The sequence below is a fragment of the Rhinatrema bivittatum genome, chromosome 8, assembly GCF_901001135.1.
Source record: "Rhinatrema bivittatum chromosome 8, aRhiBiv1.1, whole genome shotgun sequence".
NCBI lineage: Eukaryota > Metazoa > Chordata > Amphibia > Gymnophiona > Rhinatrematidae > Rhinatrema > Rhinatrema bivittatum.
This window is the reverse complement of record NC_042622.1, coordinates 175,633,386-175,659,532: the sequence shown is the minus strand read 5'-3', so window position 1 is coordinate 175,659,532 and position 26,147 is coordinate 175,633,386. Positions and strand designations below refer to the sequence as shown.

The following is a 26,147-nucleotide window of genomic DNA, read 5'->3' as shown; positions in this document are numbered from 1 at the left end:
GAGTCGGCAAAACTTCATTGGGGAGTACGGGCCAAACCTGAACCAGCCCCTCTCTTTGGTTGTCGACTCCAAAAGGATTGAGACCTTCCTGAGGATCAAGATGTTTGAAACGAGTTCCTCTAGGGCCACCCAAAATAGAGTGCACCCAGATCTGTCTCGAAGCGCATGCCACATGGAGTGTCCACTGTTCAACCCACTCAGAAGACCCCTTCCCTTGCCCCAACAGGATCGGGAACATTGTCGGTACCCACGCCGAGCAAGGAGACTGGAGGAAAGACTTACCAAAGCCCTTCCACATCTCTGCTTACCGACTGAGTAGGGAGACAGCTTCCTGCAGCCGCTACCTTTCAGCTGCTTCAGCAAAGTCCACACCAGGAACCGGCTACCGGACAAAGCACACCATTGAGGGATCTCAGAAATTGCCTCAGGAATTCTCAAGTGGGGGAGGGACCTTAAAGTATCACCGAAGGAGAGCGGGGCTCAATCTTTCTCCAATTTAAAAGTAAATTTTCCTCTTACAAGTACTGCAATCCCGCTATACCGCCAATGCTGTGTAGGGAAAGCACATCAACATCTATTAGGAGACTGAGAGATACTAGAGGGCCGAGGTCACTGCAGGGGTATATCTAAGGTGATGTCAGCTTTGAAACCTGACTCATCTGCTAGCAGGGGAGCATACAACCCATTGGTCCTGAGTTCATCTGGCTACACATTAGGAAATCTAAAATTTGCTTTAAAAAATTAGTATAATTTAAGTTACATTTATCCAAACATCTCACATCCCTCCATAACCATCCTGTGCCCCCAAGTTAAGAACTACAGACTTATGGCAAAGCAAAGTATACCCTGGTCAAACAACATTTGCTAGACATTTTTAATCATTTCTGCATAGCAATCTACAATTTAAGTGTTTAAAATTACAGGTTTTTCCTTTATGTCATTTTCTTCTACTCATCCCTGACCTGCCAGCTGAACTAAAAGCTGACCAAAATCAGGTGCACTGACTGACACCACCTTCACCAGCGAGTGTGCAGATTATGTGCTGACGAACAAACACTTACAAAAACAAATTCAGAAACCAGGGTTCCCACAATTTTATGGTTCAAAATTTGAAAGGACTTGTTTTAATTATAATAAAACTAAGCTCAAAAAGAAACATACCAAATTAATCCTATAAAAACTAGAATACTAAAGCTCTCACTTCAATGGTGTTTATACTAATAATTCGGTAGCAACACAAAATGAACACTTCTGCTGTATCTCACTTCCAAAGCTGCCTTCCCTCCCTACCCTAGAGGTGTTCCTGTATACCAACGCTCATTACACACATCAGTCACTGTGACAACACTGCAAGCTAGCAACTACTGGCATCCTGCCATGCTGTGCTGCCATGCAAGAAGGATGCAAGACTACATCAGACCTGCATCTTCTTGCTGGTTTCACAGCACAAGCTGCCCGGCTGCTGCTGTACTCTGTCTAGTCTATACCCTCTGCATAGTTTTTTGCTTTTCACTAGGTCTTTCTGTAATGTCCTTATTCTATTGCCAGCTCATTTCAAACTCTTATTACTGCTTAGCCCCATCCATCCAAACTTGCCATATTATAGGAGATTTCAGCTGAGATGCAGTAGTGATTTTCTGCCAAGACTGAATTCACTTCCTTGTCCCCCCATTGGGAAACAGTGGAAGGTTAGAGACCACCGCTGGACCCAACCCAGTACCTTTTTCATTTAGAAACTTACCACTGCTGACATGGAATCCTGCAATTTATTTTTGTTATACAAGATGTAGAGTTAATTATTGCTTCTTACTCACAGTAGAGTAAATGAGACCCAAAAGAAATAACTAGGAAATTTGTTATACCAAAAGCTGTTGTATCAGCAAAGAACACAGAAAACAGTGATATTTTCTAATGCATTTACAAAATGAAGCCAAACCTTGTAGTCCTATTGACGGAAATTCTGTTGTACAGAATGCAGTCTTAATTTAAGAAATAGATGGCCAGGTCAGATGCTTGGGTCTGGACAATTTTGTGGGTAATTAGGATTCAAATCCCAAGCCTGCTTTCTGCTCCTTGGGTTAGCCAGAACTCTGGAAGCTGCAAAGGCAGCACTTACAGCCTCAAGTGGGAGGCCATGCCCATTATTATGCAACAGTAAGTGACCCCCAAATGGCCAGACTCAAGAGTGCAGGCCTATCAGGTTTTAGAGGAAGCAAATAAGTCAGTGGCCTCTGGTCAAAAGGCATGTCACTGCAATGGTTGGGCTAGACAGAGGTGAGGAGAGGGTATCTCTAGATAGATGGGAATGGAAGATATCGCAAATTCGGTTCCTATAGAAGTCCAAAAAGAATCAGGAAGAAAGAGCCAGGCAAAATCTGCAGAGCAAAAAGTTCTCAGTTTCAATGGAGAAAAAAAAATCATTTGCTAAAGATGTTAGGTTGTCTCTTACCAACAAGGACTTCCACTGCAGCCAAAGAGTCATCTTCCCAATCCATCTCCTCCAGCCTCTCCTCTGAACCCTCCTTCATGCCAGATGAGATAGGATAGAATTGTTTCCATTCACCAATTAATTTCTTAGTAGATGAATCGGATATCTTGAAGGACTGACCTGTTAGAGTGCCATTTAACCCAAATGGGCTTAAGATAACTAAAAACACAAAAGGAACTTTGTTTCAGTATAAAAACTCGCATATAGTCTCAGCTTTCAACTCAAAGAACACTGGTTAAAATTTCCTGTGTAACATTTTGCTTGAGAAGTTAGCTCTCTAAGCGTAGCACCATTTTATCAAGAAAACATTACACTGAAAGCTACGCTAGAGTCCAAGGTCCCATAAGACTTCCCATGCTGAGTCAGACCAAGGTCAATCGAGTCCAGCAGCCCATCTCAGACAGCGACCTATCCGGGTCACAAGTGCTTGGCAGATCTCAAAGAGTAAATAAAATTTATATTCTGCATATGACACTTCAAAGAAAATTTCATTCAGACACTGTAGGTATTTCCCTATCCCTAGAGAGCTTACAATCTAAGGAGTTTATTTACTAAAGGCTCTCTCCCATTTTGTGACTAAGGGAAAAATGCTTAGTAAATGACCCTCCAAAGTTTGAACATCAGGCAAGGATGGGCAAAATGACTTGCCCAAGGCCACAAGGCGTGTCAGTGGCCTCTAGACAAAGATGTGTCACTGTTATGCCTGACCTAAATAGAGGGAAAGGGAGGGTAGATCCATTCCTTCTTGCTCACTCCCAGGAATAAGCAGTGGCTTTTCCAAGTCCACCTGGCTCATAATTGTTTACAGACTTTTTCTCTAAATCTTGTCCAACCTTGCTATGCTACATGTCTTGACCACATCACCAGGCAACAAATTCCACACTTTGTGTGTTGAATGTGAAAACAAAACACTCTCCAATTTGTTTTAAATCTTCTACCTGCTAATTTCATGGAGTGTCCTCCAGTCTTAGAACTATTTGAAAGGGTATATATTTGTCCCCTATTTACCTGTTTAACCCTTTCATGATTTTATAAACATATGAACATTGCGGCAGAAAGAGACCACACGGCCTATCTAATCTGCTCGTCCATACCAACTAATCAGCTCCATAATTCATACCACTTCCTCAGAGACCCCTGCGCTTGAATTCTGATACAGTCCTGGAGATGGCGCAGATTGCCTCCATTGTAGCATCCTGAAAACCTGTATGGTTTGTGGCACTCAAGGACTGGAGTTTGCCATCCCTGATCTATCATATCCCTTCTCACTTGTCTCATTCCCAAACTGAAGAGCCCTAAACTTTTAACCTTTCTTCATAAAAGTCCTTTATCATTTTTGCTGCCCTTTCTCTGTATCAAAAAAGACATAATGGAACTAGAGAAAGATATGAAGAAAAGCAACAAAGATGACAATTTGCATCAATACAGCACAAAATGGGACAAGTGAGCCACTACAGTAGTTGAAAATAATTCTTCTGAATAACTGAGAGAAATCCTCCATCACACAAGTCTCCAACAGTCAATGCACATGAACTTGATCAGACCAAAACTAGGATCTTTCAGAAATATATTAGGATATATTTTAATACACAAACATTAAAAATGACTTTGCAAAAATGAGATTTTGGGGGCTTTACACAGCAGGGTGTGAAAAATACCTACAAATCTGCTTGCCCATTCCACATGCGACTAAATTTGATAAGTATTCCCAAGGTATCCTGCACCACCACTCAAGTGCCAACACTACAGACAGCCCTGCAGTGTAAAGAGTAATGATGTCGTGTCTGTCCTCTATAGCAGCTACTGAAAATAGCTGCATTAAATCCAACAGGTAGCAGAAGGCTGTACCTGCCCTCTCTAAAGTCTCTGTCTTCTCTGACCTGAGTCACACACATTAATTCACCAGGCTCTAATTCCTTTTCCCCCCCAGTGTATAATCTAGCTAATTTCATTTGCCCAACAGCAAAATTATCTAGCTTCTGACTAAAGGTGCTGGTATTTTTCACATTTGAGAAGTACTTTAAGACTTGTTAGTTTTTGCTACTTTACTAATCACAGTAGTCTAAGATGCTTAAACTGACTTTTCTCTAATGACAACCATTAGCATTTCACTGCAAAGCAGTGACAAGAACAGGAAGAAAGTTTGGACTCTCAGCTATATTTAATTTGATTTTTCTTACTGTTCCAGTGCTTGCTCACAATTAGTTAGCATGGAATAGCAAGAAAGAAAAATCATAGATAAAGCAGGGGGGGGGGAAGATGGGGAGCAACGCCAGCACAGAGGCCAAGCCCCACCAAAATTTGGGCCAGCAAGCAAAAAGTATCAGACTACTCCCCACTCCCACAGCTGTGGAATGGGCTGCAAAAATCTGCCCAACACACAAACTGCTGCAGAACACTGGAGACCTTCTCAAAACAAAAACATTGTTGGCAATGGATAGGAAAATTGGTTCTTACCTGCTAATTTTCGTTCCTGTAATACCACAGATCAGTCCAGACCAGTGGGTTATGCACTCCCACCAGCATATGGAGTCAGAGTGCAAAGCTTCGAGGCACTGGTATCCCAAGTGTGCCGCTTGCAGCTCATGAGTATTTATCAATACCCAAAGTATAATTGACAAAAAAAAACACACCATCTAATTCCCGAAACAAGGGAGAACAGGAAAAAACTCCCTCAAGGGTCCGAAACAAATGACCTCAATACCTTAAATCAGTTTTGAACCACATTCATAACAAAAAACAAAATATTATAGAATCATTCTGATAGATTCCCTATGTACAACAGCTAACCGTTAGGTAAATCAGTCTTTCGGCAGTGGCACCCGGGCAGGACCCTGGACTGATCTGTGGTATTACAGGAACGAAAATTAGTAGATAAGAACCAAATTTTCCTTTCCTGTACATACCCAGATCAGTGGGATGTACCAATGCCACATTACACCGGGTGAAAAACCAGCTCGCAAGCCGCTCTCCCCAAAAAGCACTTGGTCCGGATCCCTAACAGCCAGACGATAATGCCTTATGAAGGTATGCAGGGAAGACCAGACTGCGGCTCTACAAATCTCAGGCGACAACAACTGACACTGCCCAAGAAGCCGCTTGCACTCTCAAACCAGTCGAGACGGGGCGACCCTTCCCGATGTAGGCCAAGCAAATTGTTTCCTTCAGCCAGTGAACCAAGGACGCCTTAGATGCCTTTTTACCCTTCTTCAGACCTCCAAAGAGCACAAAAAGGTGATCCGATTTTCGAAAAGAGTTAATGACCTTCAAGTACCTAAGGAGAACCCGGCAGACATCTAACAGATGAAGATCTCTTCCCATAGCGGGGTCATGAGCCCAATCAGGGAATCCGGCTAACTCCACAGACTGATTAACATGAAAGGCAGACACCACTTTTGGCAAAAAGGAAGGGACCGTGCACAGGGACTCCCTATCAGCCGAGATGTGAAGGAAGGGATCCCTACAGGAAAGAGCCTGCAATTCTGAAATACGTCTTGCAGAACAGATGGCCACCAAGAACACAGTCTTCAAGGTGAGGTCCTTTAAGCAAGCGTGTCCCAGAGGCTCAAAAGGGGGATCACAAAGCGCCCTCAACCCCAGATTGAGATTCCACTCTGGGCATAAATTACGACGAGGAAGATGAAGGTGCTTCACCCCTTTCAGGAAACGGACAATATCCAAGTGGCTGGCTAGAGGCCTGCCACCTACCCGCCCCTAGGAGACATCCCAGGGCCAAAACCTGAACATGCAGGGAACTATAAGCCAAACTCTTTAGATAATCCCTGCTGCAAAAACTCCAAGACCTGAGGAATGGTCACTGACAATGGCACTACACCCCTGTCAGTCACACCAGACTTCAAACACCTTCCACACTTGAGTGAATGCCATGCACATCAAGGGCCGCCTGGACTGAAGCAGGGTGGAAATCACCTGTTCCGAATAACCTTTCATCCATAACCGCCGCCTCTCAAACACCAGGCTGCGAGAAAGAAGTGATCCTCCCGATCTGAAAAATGGGTCCTCGTCGCAGGAGGTTCGGCAGATGAGCTAGGCATAGCGGGCCGTCTGTTGCCAATCGTACCAAGTCCGCAAACCACGGCTGCCGCAGCCACTCCACTGCCACCAAAATTACCAAACTGGGATGGTCCGCTATGCGCCAGAGAATGCACCCGATCAGGGGCCATGGAAGAAAGGCATACAGGAGGATTCCGGTTGGCCACTTGCAGACTAGGGTGTCTACTCCTACCGCCCCGATTTCCTTCTTTTGGCTGAAGAACTGGTCCGTCTTTGCGTTGACACCGGTCGCCATGAGGTCCAGTTGGGGGATTCCCCATCGGGCACAAATGTGATTCTAACCCTCCCAGGATAGTTCCCACTCCCCGGGATCCAGCTGTTGACGAATGAGGAAGTCCGCCTGCACGTTGTCCAATCCTGCCACATGAGAGGCTGCGATGCCTTCCAGATGAAGCTCGGCCCAAGCAAAGAGGTGGTGTGCTTCCTGTGCCATGGCTGGACTCCTGGTTCCTCCCTGGCATTGAGATCTGCCACCGTGGTGGCGTTGTCCGAGAAGACGCAAACCATTCTTCCCTGCACCAGGGACTGGAATACCAACAATGCTTTGCGGACTGCCCTTGCCTCTAGGTGATTGAAAGACCACAACCGTTCGGGTAAGAACCAGGTTCCCTGCGCCACATGACTGAGGCACACTGCTCCCCAGCCTTGAAGGCTTGCATCTGTTGTCATGATCACCCAATCCGGGACTTGAGGGTCATCCCCTTCTGTAAGTTGTTTTCAGACACCCACCATTGCAGGCTGGACCTGATTCGCTGTGACAAAGGCAGGAACAACTGGTATTGCTTAGACACTGGGTCCCACCACGACAGTAGATCTCTCTGCAACAGTCTCAGGTGAGCAGAGGCCCAAGGCACCAATTCCAAAGTCATGAAGCCATGAACCCCAGAATTTGTAGATAATCCCACACTCTGGGGACTGGAAGCAGTAACAAAAGATGCACTTGTTGTCACAATTCATACATCCTGTCATTCGTGAGAAACACCCTGCTCTGGAGGGTGTCAAAACAAGCTCTCAAATACTCCAGACACTGTGACAGAGTCAGATGACATTTTGCTTTGTTGATTACCCAGCCTAGGGACTGGAGACAATGGATCAAACGAAGAACCGTCCCGCTCGCCTTCCTCTTCAGACTTGGCTCGAATCAGCCAGTCGTCGAGGTAAAGATGGACCATTATCCCTTCCGTCTGGAGGGTCGCCGCCACTACAACCATCACCTTGGTAAAGGTGCGCGGGGGCCATTGCCAGTCCGAACGGCAGTGCCCGGAACTGAAAATGCTGACCCAGGATCTTGAATCGTAGGAATATCTGGTGAGCACTGAATTGGAATGTGTAGATAAGCCTCGGTGAGATCCAAGGAGGCGAGGAACTCTCTCTTTCGAACTGCTGCGATGACTGTACGAAGTGTTTCCATTCGAAAATGGGGCACCTTCAAGCAGCGATTCACCTTCTGTAGGTCCAGGATGAGTTGGAAAGTGCCCTCCTTTTTGGGAACCACAAAATAAATGGAATACCATCCCCTCCCCGTTCCTTGGACGGCATGGGGACAATCGCCTTCAGGGCCAACAATATTTGTAGAGTGTCTTCTACCGCGGCTTGCTTGTTGTGGGAAATACATCGCGATTCCACAAAGGCCGGCATGAGAGGCCGAGAAAATTCCAAGGTGTAACCTTCTTTTACCACCTCCAACACCCGAGGATCGGAGGTGATCCTGGCCCACTGCTCATAAAATTGGGGCAACCTGCCCCCAAATCATCCCGTCTGAGGAGTGGGTGGGCCTGATTTCATTGGGCAGGCTTCCCAGTTCCGGTTCCCTGACCGAAACCACCTCTGGCAGGCGACTGGAGCCGCGAAAGGACTGTGTACGGGAAGAGGTCTGTCTGGAATCAGAGGGTGGAACTCGATCCCGTTTTTGGAAATCCCGAAAACTGGATAGAGGACTGAATGATTTCCTGTAGGGCTTTCTATCTTCTGGCAGTTTATTGCCCTTGGAATCCCCCAGAGATGTCATCAGCTGATCCAAATCCTCTCCAAACAGCAACTTCCCTCGAAAAAGGCAGACTGCACAGGTGCGACTTGGAGAAAGCACCCGCTGCCCAATTGCGGAACCATATGAGTCGCCGAGCTGCCACCGGGAAGACCATAGTCCGGGCCACCGAATGCACAAGTCATATAAGGCATCCATCACACATGCTAGCCTCGCCTCCACACGAGCCGCCTGAGAAGCTGACAAAGTCCCATAAGACGATGGGTCCTGCGGTTTTTGAATCGAACATAAACATGCTCTTTACATCATGCTGGCACAGACCGCCGCCCAAAGTCCTAAGGAGGAGACATCGAACATCCGCTTCAGATGCAGCTCCCGCATCCACCTTAGGAACCCTGAGGCATTCTAAAATGTTCCTCCATTAGCGGGTAGAGTTTTTGCATCACCTGGCCGATCTTAAGCCCCGCCTCCAGGGATTCCCACTCCCGGCTGATGAGCTTTTGAATCTTCTTCGGGATGGGAAAATCAATAGGTGGACCCCAGAGACCGTCCAGGATTGGGTTCACTCCCTTCCTGTCGGAATCTTCCTGCGAGGGTCTCACCCCCAATTCCTCAAGCAGCTGGGGAATAAGGGGGCGCAATTCCTCCCTCTTAAACAGCCGGACTACGTGGGGGTCGTCCCCCTCCGCACTAGGTTCTACCAGATCCTGATCGTTGTCACCCGTATCTACGTCTGGAGGGACCTCACCCTGATCTGCAGCGGTGTCTCTCGGGGGCAGAGTGGAGTCGTTCCCCTGCAGGTCGACAGCACCCATTAGATCCTCCCGGGCCAAAGTTGGCCAGGTCAGACGACAGTCAGTTTGCAGATAAGGACGCTTGGGAACTCCCACGCTCCCATCCTGGGCTCTGCGCTTTGCGAACTTCAGAGCCAGAAATGCTTCATGCATGAGCAGCACAAATTCAGGTGAAAATCCCCCCAGTCCCATCTCATCACTGCTAGAATCAGTGTCCATGTCTCTTGATTCCTCCGGTCTCGGAGTCCGCGCAGTGGGGGGACAGCGGGGGAAGGTCATCCTGGGAGACTTTTTCCACAGGGTGCACAGTGGGGGTTGGGCTCCTTCCATTAGACCCAGCCGCCGAGCCTGACTGCGTGCAGACTTTAGGTTTGGACCTCGTCTGAAGCCCCTTCCCCACCCAGTGCACAGTCTGTGCACAATGACAGGGGATTTAAATAAGCTGACCATACCCCACAAGCCTTACAGGGTTCCAGAGGAGTTTCTGCCATGTTCCTCCTGCAAAAAGGTGCAAATAACCCCACCCCCATAAGAAATCAGGTGCTGCCACCCAGCCCTGGTGACTCCCACCAAAAACGCCACGAAAATCAGCCCCAGGAATGCTGGGGAGCCGCGTGGGAGGTCAAAAAAGAAAAAAACCAAAATGGCCGCAGTGATAAAAATAGCTCCAGTGCAGGCGGTAAAAATGAGGCAGGGAGCCTAAAAACATCCTCCGAGGCTCTTACCAGGGCTGAAACACTCTCCCCTCCTCTTCAGGGGGGAGCTGCGGTGACCAGGGAACTTGGAGCTGTTTCCCCTCCCCCCCTACAAAAACTAACTTCTAGTAACAGAAAAAAAATAAAGCCTAAGCTCAGAATAATAGAAATAAAAGCCCAAAAAGGGGCTACTTCCCTGTACCGCAGACAATGAGGGGGAGCCTTCGGGTTGCTGAGGGAGCCAGTCCCCTGGCTATCAGGGGACCCGGAACCACATGGGCTAGCACCGCCAGGGGTAACCAACCCCCCATTTGCCCGGCTCTACCTAAGGGATGGCCCAGACACTGAACCTAGCACCTCAAGGAGCAAGAAAAATCCCTCAGTATTTCTCTGCTGGAGTCAGAGAAATACTGATATGCTGACTCCATCTGCTGGTGGGAGTGCATAACCCACTGGTCTGGACTGATCTGGGTATGTACAGGAAAGCACATTTCTCCTCTCCCTCCCTGGAAAAGGAACACTGAAGGAAGTAGGATGGCACAATCTAACCCTCCCCCCCATTACATGATCCTCTTAAGTGCTGCAGCAGTGAAAGAAGACAGCACCTTACAGCATCCCAGGCATGTTAGTCTCCTCCTCCTTCCCCTCCCATGCTGAGCAAAGCATCTTTGAACCATAGGCCTGGCAGGGGAAGAGGCAGCAGTGATGGTGAACTCACCTGGGACGCTGTAAGGCCATCGTCCTCTTCTTTCACTACTGCAGCAGTTAGTAATGGGATCACATGGGAGCAGGAGGAAGTGAAAAGATTAGGACCAGGGGGCAGAATCAAACAGGGATTTGGGAGGGGGGGGTGAACCAAAACAGGGATGGGGGGCAAGGGAAGGGATAGAGTAAAGCAGTGTGAATGAGGAAGGGAAGAGGTGGCAGGAGGAGACTGAAGAGAGCAAGGAGGGCAGGTGCAAAAGAGGGGGGACTGGTCAGTAGAAAACAGCAAGAGTAGGGAGAGCACAGAGAAGGAGGCAAGAGCAATAAGGGGTAGGGATGGGGAGAGAAAAGGGGCTTATGGGAGAAGAGGGTGCTGAAGGGGAGGGGTTAAGCCTAGGAGAAGCAGAAGAAGATATTGGTAGGGGAGGGAGAGAAGACTTTTCCCCTATCCCCAATTCACATCCTTGCTCTCCTGTGTCATCAGTTCTCTCCTTTTTCTAGTTCAGCATCCAACCTCTCTTCTCCCTCTTCCTATTCCTACCTCCTCTTGCTCTCAACCCCTGCCCATCCTCTCCCCTCAAGGCCACATATCCTCTTCCTTTCTGCCACCACCCTTCATCTTGCTCTCTCTTGCTACCACCTTTTTTTCTTGTGTGGGTATTATATTACAGCCACAAAGACTTCATATTTTTCTGTATGTGTGTGTGTGGGGGGGGGGGGGGGTCTTTTCTCTTCCCTCAGCTACCTCTTTCTGCCCCTGTCCCTTTTGCTTTCTCACCTGAAACCAGACCTTTCCCCATTGCTCGCAGCCCTCTCACCCCTTCAGCTTCTCACCTCTTCCCCATCCCCCTCTTCACCTTTCAACCCCTCCTATCTCTCACCCTATTTCCATTTCCTTGGCTATTGCCCCTGCCCTGTCTTATTCTCATTAGCCCCCATCTTTCCCCACTGTTGATTCCTCCCCCCTGCCCACCTCCTCATTGTTATAATAATCATCTATTGTACTTTATATGGTTTACAAGAAGAATGTATGCAAAAATAATTATAAACCAGAGGAAACATTGGGAACAATTTGCATGGCCTCCCTCCAACCAAAACGTCATTCCTCTGCCCCTGAAAGAAATCTCATGAACCCTGGCTTATGAATGAGATTCATTTCTGATATGGTAAACACAAAAACTAATTCATTTGGAGACATTATCAATAAGTTATAATAAAAACATATTTGCATTGTGCAGTAACAATATAGAAGTTACCAGGTAGTAAATTATGAAAATTTAACTTTGCTTTCTGACTTCAAACATATACCTAGCCCAATGTCACTTGGCAACCGAAAGATGCTCAGAGCCATTGTACCAAATTTTTAAGAGCCAGACTACAGCAACAGACCATATAATTACAATGGGGGGGGGGGGCAGTAAGTGTAGCAGTAGTGCAATATTACTGCAATGCAGGAGACCCACCCACTCTTTAACCTCAGCTCTATGAGCCTGTAGAGATTAGGCATGCTAAGGAGGCATCTGGAGGGGAGAAGAAACCTGCATCACCTCCCAACCAATTCATGAAGGACAATTCAGAGGAAGCTGGAATTCTGCCTTTGTGGCAACAGTGATCACCACTGGCAGGCAGAACCAAAGTATGAAAAGAGAATTTATAGCACCAGAATGTCAATGGGAAAAGGTCACTGGAAATAATAAAAGCTTCCAACAACCATTCCACTGTTCTGAAGCTCTATTCCGAGGAAACAAAACCCCCCTCTAGGTGTACCTCTTAAGAACTGTGAGAAGGCCAGCTCAATTCTGGTTCCTAATATATACAAACAAGCCACCATCAGTAAAACCTACCTTGGAAAGGACTGTTAGACTGCTGGGCAAGGCTGAGATGATCTTCACTAAGAAGATACACAGGTTGGTGCTGGTTGATTTCCACACTGGTACAAACATTGCTGTCACCATGCAGGAAAAAAGTGAAAGAACAGGACAAGTGCTCACTGGAAAAGAAAGAAAAGTAAAATACCAAGTGTCGGATTGTGTAACATTCCCAGCAAAATGACCAAGGTCAATGAAAATAGGAGGTATAACATGATAAACCTAAACAAATCTCCACCTCATAAAACATCTCCTTAACTATTTTGTATTTTGAAGAACACTGTCTAACTAAAATCTTAATGCATGTGAAAACAAAAGAATTGTAAATTGCAGTAATAAGCTTTAGTGCTAGGTTGATGGCTAAACCCTGTTCTGTTTCTAGTAATATAAGGCAAAAGGGTTTAATAAAGGACAGTAGGGATGTGCATTTGTTTCATTCATTACGGAGTTACACACAACTCAGATTTTATAGCACACATACAACTCAAGCTATTAAAAGTATACACATACTCTCCATCAGGCGTGTACTATAAAGTCTGCGAGTTATGAGTGTATGCGGAAACAAATGAAACAAATGCACATCCCTAAAGGATAGGAATGATTTAAAGAACCACCTCACAACTGCAATGAAATCTTGCACTTATTGCTGAGATCCCTGATGCATCTCAATGGTCCTCAACAACTACCACCAGCAGCTAAATACCACCATCAGGTTGCACAGAAATCTTAGGATTAAGATATTTCCTAAACTATTTAGGATCAAAATAAATGTACTGAGCATTAACTAATTTAATCAGTTGAATAAAAATTATGGAATGATTTTGTCTATCCATGTAAGAACTGAACTTAATTATGTGAAGTTCTATAAGTTTGTTAAAGTGCATTTGCTCTCTAGGACATAGAAATTATGAACTTATAAACTGGAGTGCAGGGTTACTGTCTGTACTGATACTTTATTACCAGGGAAGGTTATTTGGGGCTTGACTGGTCATCTTTGTTATTGTAGTTAGGTAGCAGCAGGGCAATGGCTTGGTTTTGTCCTTTTATGATTGCTTTCAATTTTTACGCCTGTCTTATTGTAAACAGCTTTTATACTGATTATGTGGTATATAAATTTATTAAATACATAAATAAAAGTGGGAGAAAGAAATAAGAATCAACGGAGCCTATTTTTTGGGACACTTGTATGTCAACACATACATGTTGACCACAAAAGTACCTTGTCAGGATCCCTTGTACACTCAGATGTACTGAAACTTTGGTGTGGATAAGTCACAAAAGCTGTGGAATTGCTGTCAGAAGATGTGGTCATAACTAGCAAAGCTGGGTTTAAAAAGGGTTTGGACAAGTTCCTGGAGGAAAAGTTGATAAACAATTGTTAACTAGATGATGCCAGGAAACCCACCACTTATCCCAAGGAGTGAGCAACAATACAATTGGATCTACATTTTGGGACTAGCCACTGTCAGGATTCTGGAGCTCAAAGGACCTTTGGTCTTACCAAGTAGGATATTTGTGTTCTTATACTACTGGGACACACACACACACACACATACACACCCACCCACACCCCTCATAAGCCACCCTCCTTTTTAAAAAGGAAGCTACAAAAAGTATTCTGTCTTCCATGTTCACACCCTGAATTTCAACCAATGAGGACATGATGTGGAGCTGGGTAGAAATCAAAGAAAAAACAATCTGAAATATGATTTGGCATTCTGCCTGTGATCTTTAGTATTCCACTGAATGATGATATCCAGGCTGCCAGATGTCTTTCCCCATTTATAAAATAAAACTGGTATTCCAGCTTCAAGACTAGCATACAAAATAGGGCGGTATACCATTAATTTCAAGCCCTGCCCAATGTATTATGATTTTGCCATTGAACTTTCAATTGAAATTAAAAAAAAAAAAAAAGGCCATTGCATCCTAAATTCTGCTAGTATGAGGATGACTTTTTGTAACTCAGCTACTTATATGGTAATCAACAGCACTGATGAGCAGAAATCCCCAACACCAACAAAATCTTCCTCCATCTGTTTTACATCATTTCTTCTCCAAGACTCTGGATTTATATTTATCTATAATTACAAGACTAAGTATAAGATTGGAAAAAAAAAAAAACAACCCACACCTAGCAACATTTTATTAGCAATATATTTTTTTTTTTATTTGTACTATGTCTGTTTAATTACTACAATAAAATCTTTTCAGGTCAATGCAATATCAAATGCAAAAACACATGCATCCAAACTAGGTGCACATTTTTTTCAACGCATTCACATCCCCCTCTCTCCTGGGTGCCCAATGCAATAAGCAAATGAGCTGCCATGCTAAAAATTGTGCATTCCTAGAGCATCCATGGCATCAGCGCCCAGGAGATGTGGCTGTGCGCTGGGTAGGAAAATGGTCGCTCAATTAACAAGTGTCCATTTTCCTAACTCACACACAGCCACGAGTTAGGAAAACTGACACTCGTAAATTCAGCGTCAGTTTCCCTAATATGACCACTACCAAGATTTTTTTCATGCTGCTTCCTGTGGTTCCTTCTACTTAGTATAGTGATGATATTAAGTAGGAGGAATCACAAAAGCAGTATTTTTTGCTTTTCTGTGGAGCTTTGGGGTATTTCAATGCTTAACGACAGCCCCGGGGCTGGTGTTAATTTTTGCATGTTAAGATCTGTATGGCAGGCGCTCTGTGATTTTTTTTTTTTTGCATCGGGGTGATAGCTAATAGCCTCATCTACATGGCATTTACATGTGATGAGTGCTATTAGCTACGCACTGGGTTGGACGCGCTAATCTCATTATTGCATCGGGAGTTATTCTAGTGCGTCCAACCACGCGTAAGGCTGCACACTGGGCTGAGCGCACTGTATTGTATCAGACTGTTTATGTCTTCATTCATTAAACTTCTAAAACATTTCCTAAATAACTATTTGCTTTTGAGAATTGCAAGCACTGCTTGGGAACTGAAATGCAACAACAAACAATCTCTGTTTAATCAGAAGTGACTAATGTCAAAGTCAGTGTTGCCTGAAATCCAAAGCAGCCAACTAACGGTTAATTTAACATCTTTTCAAGCAAAATGTCATTCATATATGACCTTCAACATACCCCTTTTGTAAACAGCTTTTTTTCTAGACATAAATGAACTTTAATCCGCTCTAGGCAAATTGTTTTGAGAAGTAGTGAAAGATTAATTAATTTATTTAAATCAACTTAAAACTATCAATGTATTGCAAAAAGTATATAAACAAGCAAAATAGCCGAGTGCATTTTCATAAAGGCATCCAGCTTAAAAGGATAACATTTGGCAATTATTCATGTATATTGTATTGTGTATCTAACAAAGAGAAAGAATGAAAGTCAAGAAAAAATGCTGGTCTTTTCTGTGCCTGTGCTCTGCACTCTATTGATGCCCATCGTTAATATGTCCGGTTTATACAGCTGGCCCATGTCTCCCTTCTGTACACTGTTAAGGTGGCGAGCTCTTCCATAAAGGATTTGCACACCATGAACCAATCTTTCATAGGCTTGCACGTTGATGTCCAAAACCTCACTCTTGTAGACCTTGCTGCTACCAATATGTAAACAAGGACACTATCCTGGAAATACGGGAAATTGCGGAAAACCTTTCCACCGTTGGGGAAAGGTTTTCCGCAAAAGCAATACCAAAAAAACATATGGGAGAGAATTTTGAATTATGTCATGAATCCAAGACATAGCTTATTTATTTATTTTAAGTTTTTCTATATCGGCATTCGCGATGAATATCGCATCATGTCGGTTTACAATTAACGTGGAGAGGGAACAAAAAAGATAATAAATAATAATGATAATAATAATAATAGTAAACATTAAACAAGTGAAGGCTAAGGATTGCAGTTACAATAAAACAAGGGAGTTATACAACTTGGAACAGAGAAAAGAAGTTAGGGTTTTAACAGAGCGAACATATATGCACATAGCGGCATTTGTAGCATTAGTGAATTACCCTGTTGGGGTGGAGTTATTAATTACCATGTTAAGGCAAAGTCTAAGGGATTAGTTAATGATGACTAGTGGTTCAGTTTAGGTCCGGAAAGGCTTTCATAAATAACCACGTTTTGAGTTTTTTCTTAAATGTAGGAAGGCAGGGTTCCTGTCGCAAATCTGGTGGGATGGAGTTCCACAGTGTAGGTCCTGCAGTGGAGAAAGCCCTGTCTCTGGCGGTTATGTGCCGCATGGTTTTGGGGTGTGGTACTTGTAGGGATTCTCTGTAGGACTCTGATTGGTCTGTAGGAGGTATATTTTTTGAGTGGAATTTGAAGGTTAAGCGGAGTTGATGTATGGCTTTGTAAATAGTGGTTATGGATTTATATATGATTCTGTAGTGAATTGGCAGCCAGTGCAGGTCTTTGAGGATTGATGATATGTGGTCTCTTCTCCGTGTGTTTGTTAATATTCTCGCTGCCGTGTTTTGAACCATCTGAAGGGGTTTAGTGTGAGATGATGGAAGACCTAATAGTACAGAGTTGCAGTAATCTAGTTTAGCAAAGATTATTGATTGTAAAATAGTTCTGTAGTCATGAAAGTGGAAAAGTGGTCTTATTCTTTTTAAGACTTAGAGTTTATAGAAGCAGTCCTTGGTAGTTTGATTTATGAATGATTTTAGGTTTAGCCTGTTATCAATGATAGCCCCTAGGTCTCTTACTTGTGGAGTTTGTAAATTGGGTGGTGTATTTGTGTAGATGTTACTGTTTTCAGAGGAGATTAGGAGGAGTTCGCTTTTTGAGGAATTTAGTATTAGGTTTAGGTTGGAGAGGAGTCAGTCAATTTTTTGAAGACAAGTTTCCCAGAATTCTAGAGTTTTAGTGTAGGATTCTTTGATGGGGATGATTATCTGGACATCATCTGCATACAGAAAGTGTTTAAGGTTTAATTTTGTTAACAGTTGGCAAAGAGGGAGCAGGTAGATATTGAAGAGCGTTGGTGAAAGGGAGGAGCCCTGCAGAACTCCCAAAGAGGAAGAATAATGCTGAGATTCTTTGTTGTGTATTTTGACTTTGTATTTTCTGTTCCCCAAGAACGATTTGAACCACGACAATGCTGTTCCTGTTATTCCAAGTAAGCTTCTTGCCAGAAGATTACTATCTAGGAGCACTGCCACCAAATCTGGAAAAAAAAGTGCCTTTCCCACCACACCCCTCACCTACGCTGCACCCCAATCTCTGGGTATAATCTACATACTCAAAAGGTCAAATACCAATCATACATATGTTTGAAACCAGAGACAGACTTACCAATAGGCAGAGGAGCAGCCACTCTGCGCGTGTACAGGAGGGTGAGCCATAGAGGCACCAGCGCAATACAGCAGAAGCAGTCTCCTGTGCATCCACATCAGAGGGTCCCTTCCTAGGGGTAGCCACGTCATCAGGAAGCAGGAGGAGGGCAGCTAGCTGCCACATGGCTAAAGGCAGCAGGGGATATAAATCTGGCACCGTTTGAAACCAAAGTTTTTGCACTAATCTAATTCCCTTTGGCAACTCTTTTAATGTGTTATGGGGATCCACAGAGAACATTTCCCTATTACCTGTTCCAGACAATTTTTCCAATGCTTTGTAAACAAACTACCATTAGCAACAAAATCAGTTTTAGGTTAAATAAAAACACAACCAAAATAAAAATAAATAATTAAAAAAAAGCAAAAAATAAATCAAGAACTCTGCCTCTAAACTATAAAACAAAAACTGATTTTAGGCCATACCAATTATAAATATTTACAGGTAATTATAAAAAACAAAATCAAATGGAGTCAAGCTTTCATTAATCTTCTAAAAGTCAAATAGTTATTCTCCAGCTAGGCTTCTCGAGTAATGGGTCATAAGAATTTGCCATACAGGGACAGAACGAAGGTCCATCAAACCCTTTTTTTATGCCATTGCACACCCAGTACTGGGTTCACTTTACCACAGCACACCATAACATCACCTGCCCCACTCCACCCCCTGACATGATCACCTTCACTCCACCATCACTTTGCTTTTTCTCTTCATCCCCTGGTATCACCTCCCATCCTTTCCTGGCATTTCCCTTTCCTGTCCCCCCCTCCTCGACCCCATCATTACAACAATCTCATCTCTTCCTTCCCTTACCCCTGTCCTCCACCACCCTCCCCCCCCCCCCCCCCCGGCATTACCACCATACCTTCCCTTCTACCCTCGCCACCCCCAGCAACACCATCATTCTTTCCCTCTCTCTCCTAACCCCCACCCAACTAAGGCATCACCACTATCTGTACCCTTCTGCTCCATGGAAGGTTTCTGTCCTCCACGAGCTCTCCTTCGTGCACCTGCGTTACAATTTGTCAAGTGTACCGCCTTAGTCTAACTCCCGACTTACCACTGTCCTTGGAGCGGGTTGCACCAGAGAGTTGGAGCCAGAAGCAAACCCCTCAGGGATCATCCCCATCTTATTCAGCATTGTCCCACCCTACCCCCTTGGCATCACCACTGTCCTTCCACACTTTCCCTTCCTAACTCAGGACTATCACTACCCAAGCAAGAAGAACTGGGCGAGTAGCGCTCCTTACCTGCTGCCACCCCCTTGTTTGTCAGCTTACCACTGAAGTTGGAATCACATGGCGCCTAGCAGTGAGACCCAGTGGTTGAGAACAATTCTGACTTCAGTGAAAAGCTGACAAATGAGGTGGCAGTAGCGCTGTTCACCAACTCCTGCCGCCAGTGGGAGGCCATCATGCAAAGAACACGAGGGGAAAGATGAAGGCTAATGCCATCAGTAGCAGCAGCTGTGACCTATACTTGTCTTCTCTCCTCAGGGCATCTAATGTTATGGCACACCAGTTGGGAACCTCTCGAGGGAGAGTTGCACAATAAAGAGGCAGTACAAGAAAAAGCCCTATTGTAAGTTTCAGTGGCAGAATGCAAAACCATGCGTCACTGGCTGATCTCAAGGCTGAAATGGGCATAAGTCAAGAAGCAATTTTTCAAGCATATTGGGTCTCCATCAGTTAAAGCCCTGAAATTTAGTGTCAAAGTTTTAAAATATGTACACTAGGAATCTGGAAGCCAAATCAGTTATATAGTAAATAGCGACAGATAAGACTCAGACTGTTCACTCAGTCTGCCCAGGAAGTTGTTTAGGATAGAAAGTGCCGCTCCACGCAGGTTACTCACATGCAGAAACGTTAAACTTAAAGTTAAATCTCCGGACGGAGAACGAACTTCAATAAACGCATCAAATGACAAATCCAGTAAAACAAATTTATTCTGTGGTGTAAGTCATTCTAAGCGTTAAAATTTTGAAGTGAATAAATTCATGCAAATATGGCCCTCGACATACATGTTTTGCATATAGTGCTTCATTGGGAAGCATAATACACTGAAATAGAAACAAAAAAACAATTAAAGAGTCAAAATCAAAGGCTACCAAAGGACAGGATACATAAATAAACGTGAAGAGAATATTGTAACAATCCTTAATAAAACAGAATACATAACTAGAAAAAATATACAGGTACATACCATGTCTTTAATAAGTGAGGATTTGAACAGGGATTCAACACATTAAGAATGACACAGCACACTGAGGGTTACAGAAGCAGAGAAACAATGGGAAAAAAAAAAAACAAAAAACCGCCAAAAGGACATTGCCAGAGATAGCCAGACATAGAAAAACCAGCCAATGAGACAAGCCATCAAAGGAGCTATCAGAGACAGAAGTGAGCTGTCAAAGGGAACGAGAGAGAGATATAAAGTATCTGAAATACAGACAACAGCACAGATGATGATTAAAAAAAAAAAGGCAAAGGCAAAGAAAACCAAATACTGCATGAACACACACACATATACAAAAAACTAAGGAGGAACAAAACAATAGTTAACCAACTAAAACAAAAAGATATATTTAAAGAAAAGAAAACCATCTGATTTCCTGGTTGAGAACAGCGAGGATCAAAGTGTTTAAAAATAGAGATCCAACATTGTTCTTGCTTTACAAGACAATTGTCAAAACCACCACCCCTAGTACGATGGGGCACTTTATCAATCACGAAAAAGTGAAGGTCATGGATCTCCTGTGTATAGTCTAACCAGTGAGATACCAAAGGGGCCTCAATGAGGTGGCAGTGGATAAAGCTACAATGTTCCAAAATCAGAGAGTCTTAATAGAACATGACATCTTTCCAACATAACAAAGGGCAAGGGTACATAACGTAAGCAATGCCACACAAGTTACAATCAATAGAAGATTCTGGATAATATTTAAGCAAGTTTGCTTACCGTAAAAGGTGTTTCCGTAGATAGCAGGATGAATTAGCCATGCTGTCATGGGATCTGTCAATCAGGTCCGGGAGGCGGAGCTTGTCAAAGCAGAGATCAGAGCTTTGCTCTCTGCGGCTGCGCGCGTGTTCCCACGCAGGAACGTAACGGAATCTCCTCAGTCTGTGATTAAGCCTTAGTGCAGTCGAAGACTTGGTGACTGCCAGGGAGGAGGGTGAGTCAGCATGGCTAATTCATCCTGCTATCTACAGAAACACCGTTTACGGTAAGCAAACTTGCTTTTTCCCGTCGATAGCAGGGCTTAATTAGCCATGCTGTCATGGGAGTCCCAAGCTCCTGATCACGTTTTTGATATATATGTTTGCATGTGATCTTTGACAGTGTGGCAGTCACCGTGGACCGGAGGATAGAGACTGCAGGATTGCTTGCCCTATCTTCGCATCCGTGGCTGCTTGTTGATCAAGGCAGTAGTGAGATGTGAAGGTATGGAGCAATGACCATGTAGCTGCCTTGCAATTGTCTATGGGTTGCACATTCCTTAGGTGTGCCAATGAGGCTGCTACTGCTCTGACTTTGTGAGCTTTCGGCTCTGAATATAGTTGTAGTTTCTGTTTATGGTAACAGAATTTGATGCATTGTGCTATCCAGCTGGAGATGGTGTGTTTAGCCACTGGTAATCCAGGTGCCTTTGGGTCAAAGGAGACAAAGAGTTGAGAAACACGGGAGTCCGAGTTTGTCCTTTCTTTGTAGTATGCTAAAGCTCTTTTACAATCTAGTGTGTGCAGTAGTTTTTCCCTATCATTTGCATGAGGTTTAGGGAAAAAGGTGGGTAATTCCATGGTCTGATTGAGATGGAATTGGGAAACCACTTTTGGTAGGAAGGAAGGGTGAGTTCGGAGAACTACCTTTTGGTGATGAAATTGCAAATATGGAGAATAAGGCCTGCAATTCACTAACTCTCCGTGCTGATGTTACTGCAACCAAGAATACCCACTTTCCATGTGAGGTATTTAATATGTGCAGAGTTCATGGGTTCAAATGGGGAAAGCATGAGCTGTTCCAGAACTATGTTGAGGTTCCATGGAACTGGAGGTTTAGATATCTTAAGACGAATGTGAGTTAGCCCCTTAATGAAACGAGATAGTAAGGGGTGATTGGATATAGGAATATTGTTAACTGGTCTATGATATGCCCTATGGCACCGAGATGAACTCTGATGGATGATGTTGCTAGACCAGCTGTATAGTGTATGAAGATAATCTATGAGCAATTCAGGTGAGCAGTCCAATGGTGGTACACCTTTGGAAGTGCACCATGTAGAGTAACGTTTCCATTTATAGCTATAATTTTTCCTCGTTGAGAGTTTCCTGGATTCTAACTAGATGAATTGTGCCGAGGTGGAAACTTCCTGTTCTGTTAGAAGGAGCCTCTCAATCTCCACGCTGTCAAGTGGAGAGATGAGTGTAGCGGGTGTAGAAGCGTCCCTTGATCTTGGCAGAGAAGATCCTGGCAATTCGGTAATCGAATTGGAACCATGATGGATAGTCAGAGAAGGAAACTGTACCACGGTTGTCTTGGCCAAGCCGGGGCTATGAGTATCAGTTGGGCTTTGTCTGCTATGCACTTTTGAATTGTCCTTGTTATTTTTTATTTTTTTATTTAACACTTTTCTATACCGACCTTCATGGTTAAAAGACCATATCAGATCGGTTTACATCGAATTGGGGGACTGAACCAAAGACAATAGTTTAAACAGGAAAAACAAAGTTACATTCAACAAGGATAGTAAACGTGGAGGCATAGACTGCTGGAAAAAAAGGCCTAGGAATACAGTAAACAAGTATAAACAATTGGTGAGTCAGGGGAGGATCTTACTGGAAACTTCAAGGAGGTACGGAGATCCACAGAACCTCGGCTAATGTGTATCAGGGGGATCTGAGAAGACTTGGCGGAAGAGCCAGGTCTTAAGTTTTTTTCTGAATGTTGAGAGGCAGGGTTCCATTTTGAGGTCGGAAGGGATATTGTTCCAGATAGCTGGGCCTGCTGTCGAAAATGAACGATCTTTGGTCGAGGTGAGGCGAGTTGCTTTTGTGGGAGGGGCCTGTAGAGTTCCTTTATATGCTTCTCTAGTCAGTCTGTTGGAGATATGAAGATTGAGAGGGAATACCAGGTCCAGATGTAGGTGATTGTAGATGGATTTGTGAATTAGAGTGAGTGATTTGTGAAGGATTCGATAGTACACTGGGAGCCAGTGTAAGTTACGTAGGATAGGTGATATGTGTTCTCCACGGTTGGTGTTGGTCAGGATTCTTGCCGCGGCGTTCTGTATCATCTGTAGAGGTTTGGTGGTAGAGCTGGGGAGACCCAGGAGGAGAGCGCTGCAGTAGTCTATTTTGGCGAATAGTAAGGCTTGCAGAACTGTCCTGAAGTCGTGGAAGAATAGCAGAAGTTTGAGTCTTTTTAGAACCTGAAGTCTATAGAAACAATCTTTGGTTGTGGTGTTGATCATTTTCTTTAAATTTAGGCGATTGTCGAGTAGAAACCCAAGATCTCTAACATGGGTATGTGTGAGCTGGATGTTGTGGTTGGTCTGTGGTAGTGGGTTGTCTTGGTTAGGGGAGATGAGGAGGAGTTTTGTCTTCGATGCGTTAAGAAGCAGATTAATACTGTTAAGCAGGTTGGTAATCGATTTTAGGCAGTTCCAATGCTTGAGTGATTTTGCGATGGATTCAGTTATCGGAATCAGAATCTGCACATCATCTGCATATAGGTAATGTGTTAGGTTAAGGTCTGTTAGAAGCTGACAGAGGGGGAGGAGATAAATGTTGAAGAGGGTGGGGGATAAAGAGGATCCTTGAGTTATGAGTGGTATGGGAGGAAAAGGCGTATAGGAGGCCTGTCATCCACAGGATAAGGAAGGCATCTTGGGCGATCCTGAATTGGCTTGGTCTTATCGAGCAGAATTTGGGAACTTGAGCATTGATCTCCGTTGCAAAGAGATCTATCGAAGGCGTCCCCCACTGCATGAATGTGTCTTGGGCTATTTCTGTATTGAGGGCCCACTCGTGAGGATGAAAGATGGGGCTTAGCTTGTCCGCTCTTGTGTTTGCAACTCCTGGTAGATAAGCTGCCTGGAGATGTATGCAATTTCGATGAGCATGTTCGAAGATTGTCAGGGTCTCCTTGCAAAGGGACCATGAACCGGACCCTCCTTGTTTGTTGATGTAAAACATTGAGACTTGGTTGTCCGTGTAGATCATGGTCTTGGAACACTCGTAATGCATTCCGAATCGCTCTGAGTTCCAATAAATTTGCAAGTTTTGTTCCGAGATTGTCCATAACCCTCGTGTTTCGTAAATCTCGAGGTGTGCACCCCAGCCCTTGCGAGACGCATCTGTGGTTAAGACTGCGTTGTGAGGAGGGGAACTGAACAATGCTCCCTTGGATAGGGTGGAGTCTAGGAGCCACCATGTTATATCTTTTCTCATTTCGGCAGTCAACGATAACTTCTGTGTCAATGAATGCGAGTGCTGTTTCCATTGATGTTTCAAGCCCCATTGCAGGCGTCTCATGTGTAGCCTGGTGTTGGGAACCATGAAATTCACCGCTGCTATGTGGCAGAGGACTACTAAGACTTGTCTCGCTGAAGGTCTCTGAGTATGGTGCAAGGTATGTAACAGAAGACGGAATTGTGATATTCTGTCACTTGGTAGTTATGCCCTGTTGCGCGTAGTGTCCAGGCATGCTCCTATGAACTGTAACTGTTGTGTTGGTTGTAAGTGGTGAAAATTGATCACCAATCCTAATTCTTGCAAGCATTGTATCACTCGATGGAGGTGCTCGAGTAAGATGTTTGGAGTTGGGGCGATTATGAGCCAATCATCCAGAAATGGAAAGATGGTTATACATTGTTGTCTGAGATGAGCCACCACTACTACCATGCATTTGGTGAACACCCTGGGTGCAGCCGATAGTCCAAAGGAGAGAACTTTGTACTGGTAGTGTTGATGCCTGTAGCAAAAGCATAGGTAACGCCACGAGGATGGATGGATTGGAATGTGTGTGTAAGCATCCTTCAGGTCGATGGAGCACATCCAATCGTTGGTTTGAATCAGAGGGAGGATTGATTTCAACGATACCATTTTGAATTTCTCTTTGGTGAGAAATTTATTCAATTCCCTTAGGTCTAGGATGGGGCGAAGGCCACCCGACTTCTTGGGTATGAGGAAGTAGGGGGAATAAAATCCTACTGATTGGGTTCCCGGGTAAATTTGTCGAATTGCTTGTTGTTTGTGAAGCAAAGCAATTTCCTCCCCCAATTGTGGTTGGAAGTTGTGAATCTTGAAAGTGGAAAGATGAGGTAATATGGGTTTTGTGACAAACTGGAGTTGGTAGCCGTGACGTACTATTTCCAAAACCCATTGATCAGATGTTATTCTCTCCCAGGCTGCCAGGCAGGAATTAATCCTGCCGGGTGGTGCTTGATGTTGTGGTGGTGGCTGGGTAATTAAAAATATGAAGTCGCTTTCACTGCAGTAGCCAGCTGTTGTGTCTTTGGTTACGTGGTTTACCTCTACGTTGGTCTGAGGTATTCTGTTGTGGAGCAGGACGTTGGTACACAGGGTAAGCCTGTGTACGAAAGGACTGGTAAGATCTGTAGGGTCTCCTGGCATATGATTGCCTACAAGTAGATCCAATATAACGACGTGTGGTCGAATAATTAGGATGGATGTTAATGATTGTACTGCTAGAGCTTCTTCCTTCAGTTTACCTACTGTGTCCTGAAATCGTTCTCCGAACAGGTTATCTCCTGTACATGGAAGGTTTGTTAGTTTTTCGTGCAAATCTTCATATATCGAACTTGAGCGTAACCATGCTAGTCTGCAGGCTGTAATGTCTGTTGCCGATGCCCTAGACGTTGTTTCATATGCTTCATAGACTGACCTCAAAAGGTGTCGGGAACACTTTTCCATGTCATGAAGAGGCGGAGGTATGTGATCCGCAGTCGAGGAAAGCATATCTTTTATAGCCTGTATGCACTCATATAGGTATTGTACCATGTGGAATTGATGGTGCATAATTCGGGCATTCAACATTGAGTTATGGTATATTTTCCTGCCAAACTCATCTAAATATTTGTTGTCTTTCCTTGGTGGGTATGAGGAATGCGACTGTTTTCTTAAATCTTTGCATCGCCAACTCTACTACAATTGAAGCATGAGGTAATTGTGGTACAGAATACGGTGATGATTTCC

At 44.3% G+C, this 26,147-nt stretch overlaps 1 protein-coding gene across 1 annotated transcript in view; it reads right to left on the bottom strand.

Annotated features, from left to right (window-relative positions):
* MED13 (mediator complex subunit 13) overlaps nucleotides 1-26,147 on the bottom strand; it is a 303,754-nt gene that overhangs the window by 207,461 nt on the left and 70,146 nt on the right. The window contains exons 4-5 of the mRNA XM_029611551.1: nucleotides 12,585-12,730; nucleotides 2,450-2,647 (exon numbers count right to left, since the gene is read on the bottom strand). Coding sequence (XP_029467411.1) covers nucleotides 2,450-2,647; nucleotides 12,585-12,730 — 344 coding nt within the window. The remainder of the gene's footprint in view (nucleotides 1-2,449; nucleotides 2,648-12,584; nucleotides 12,731-26,147) is intronic.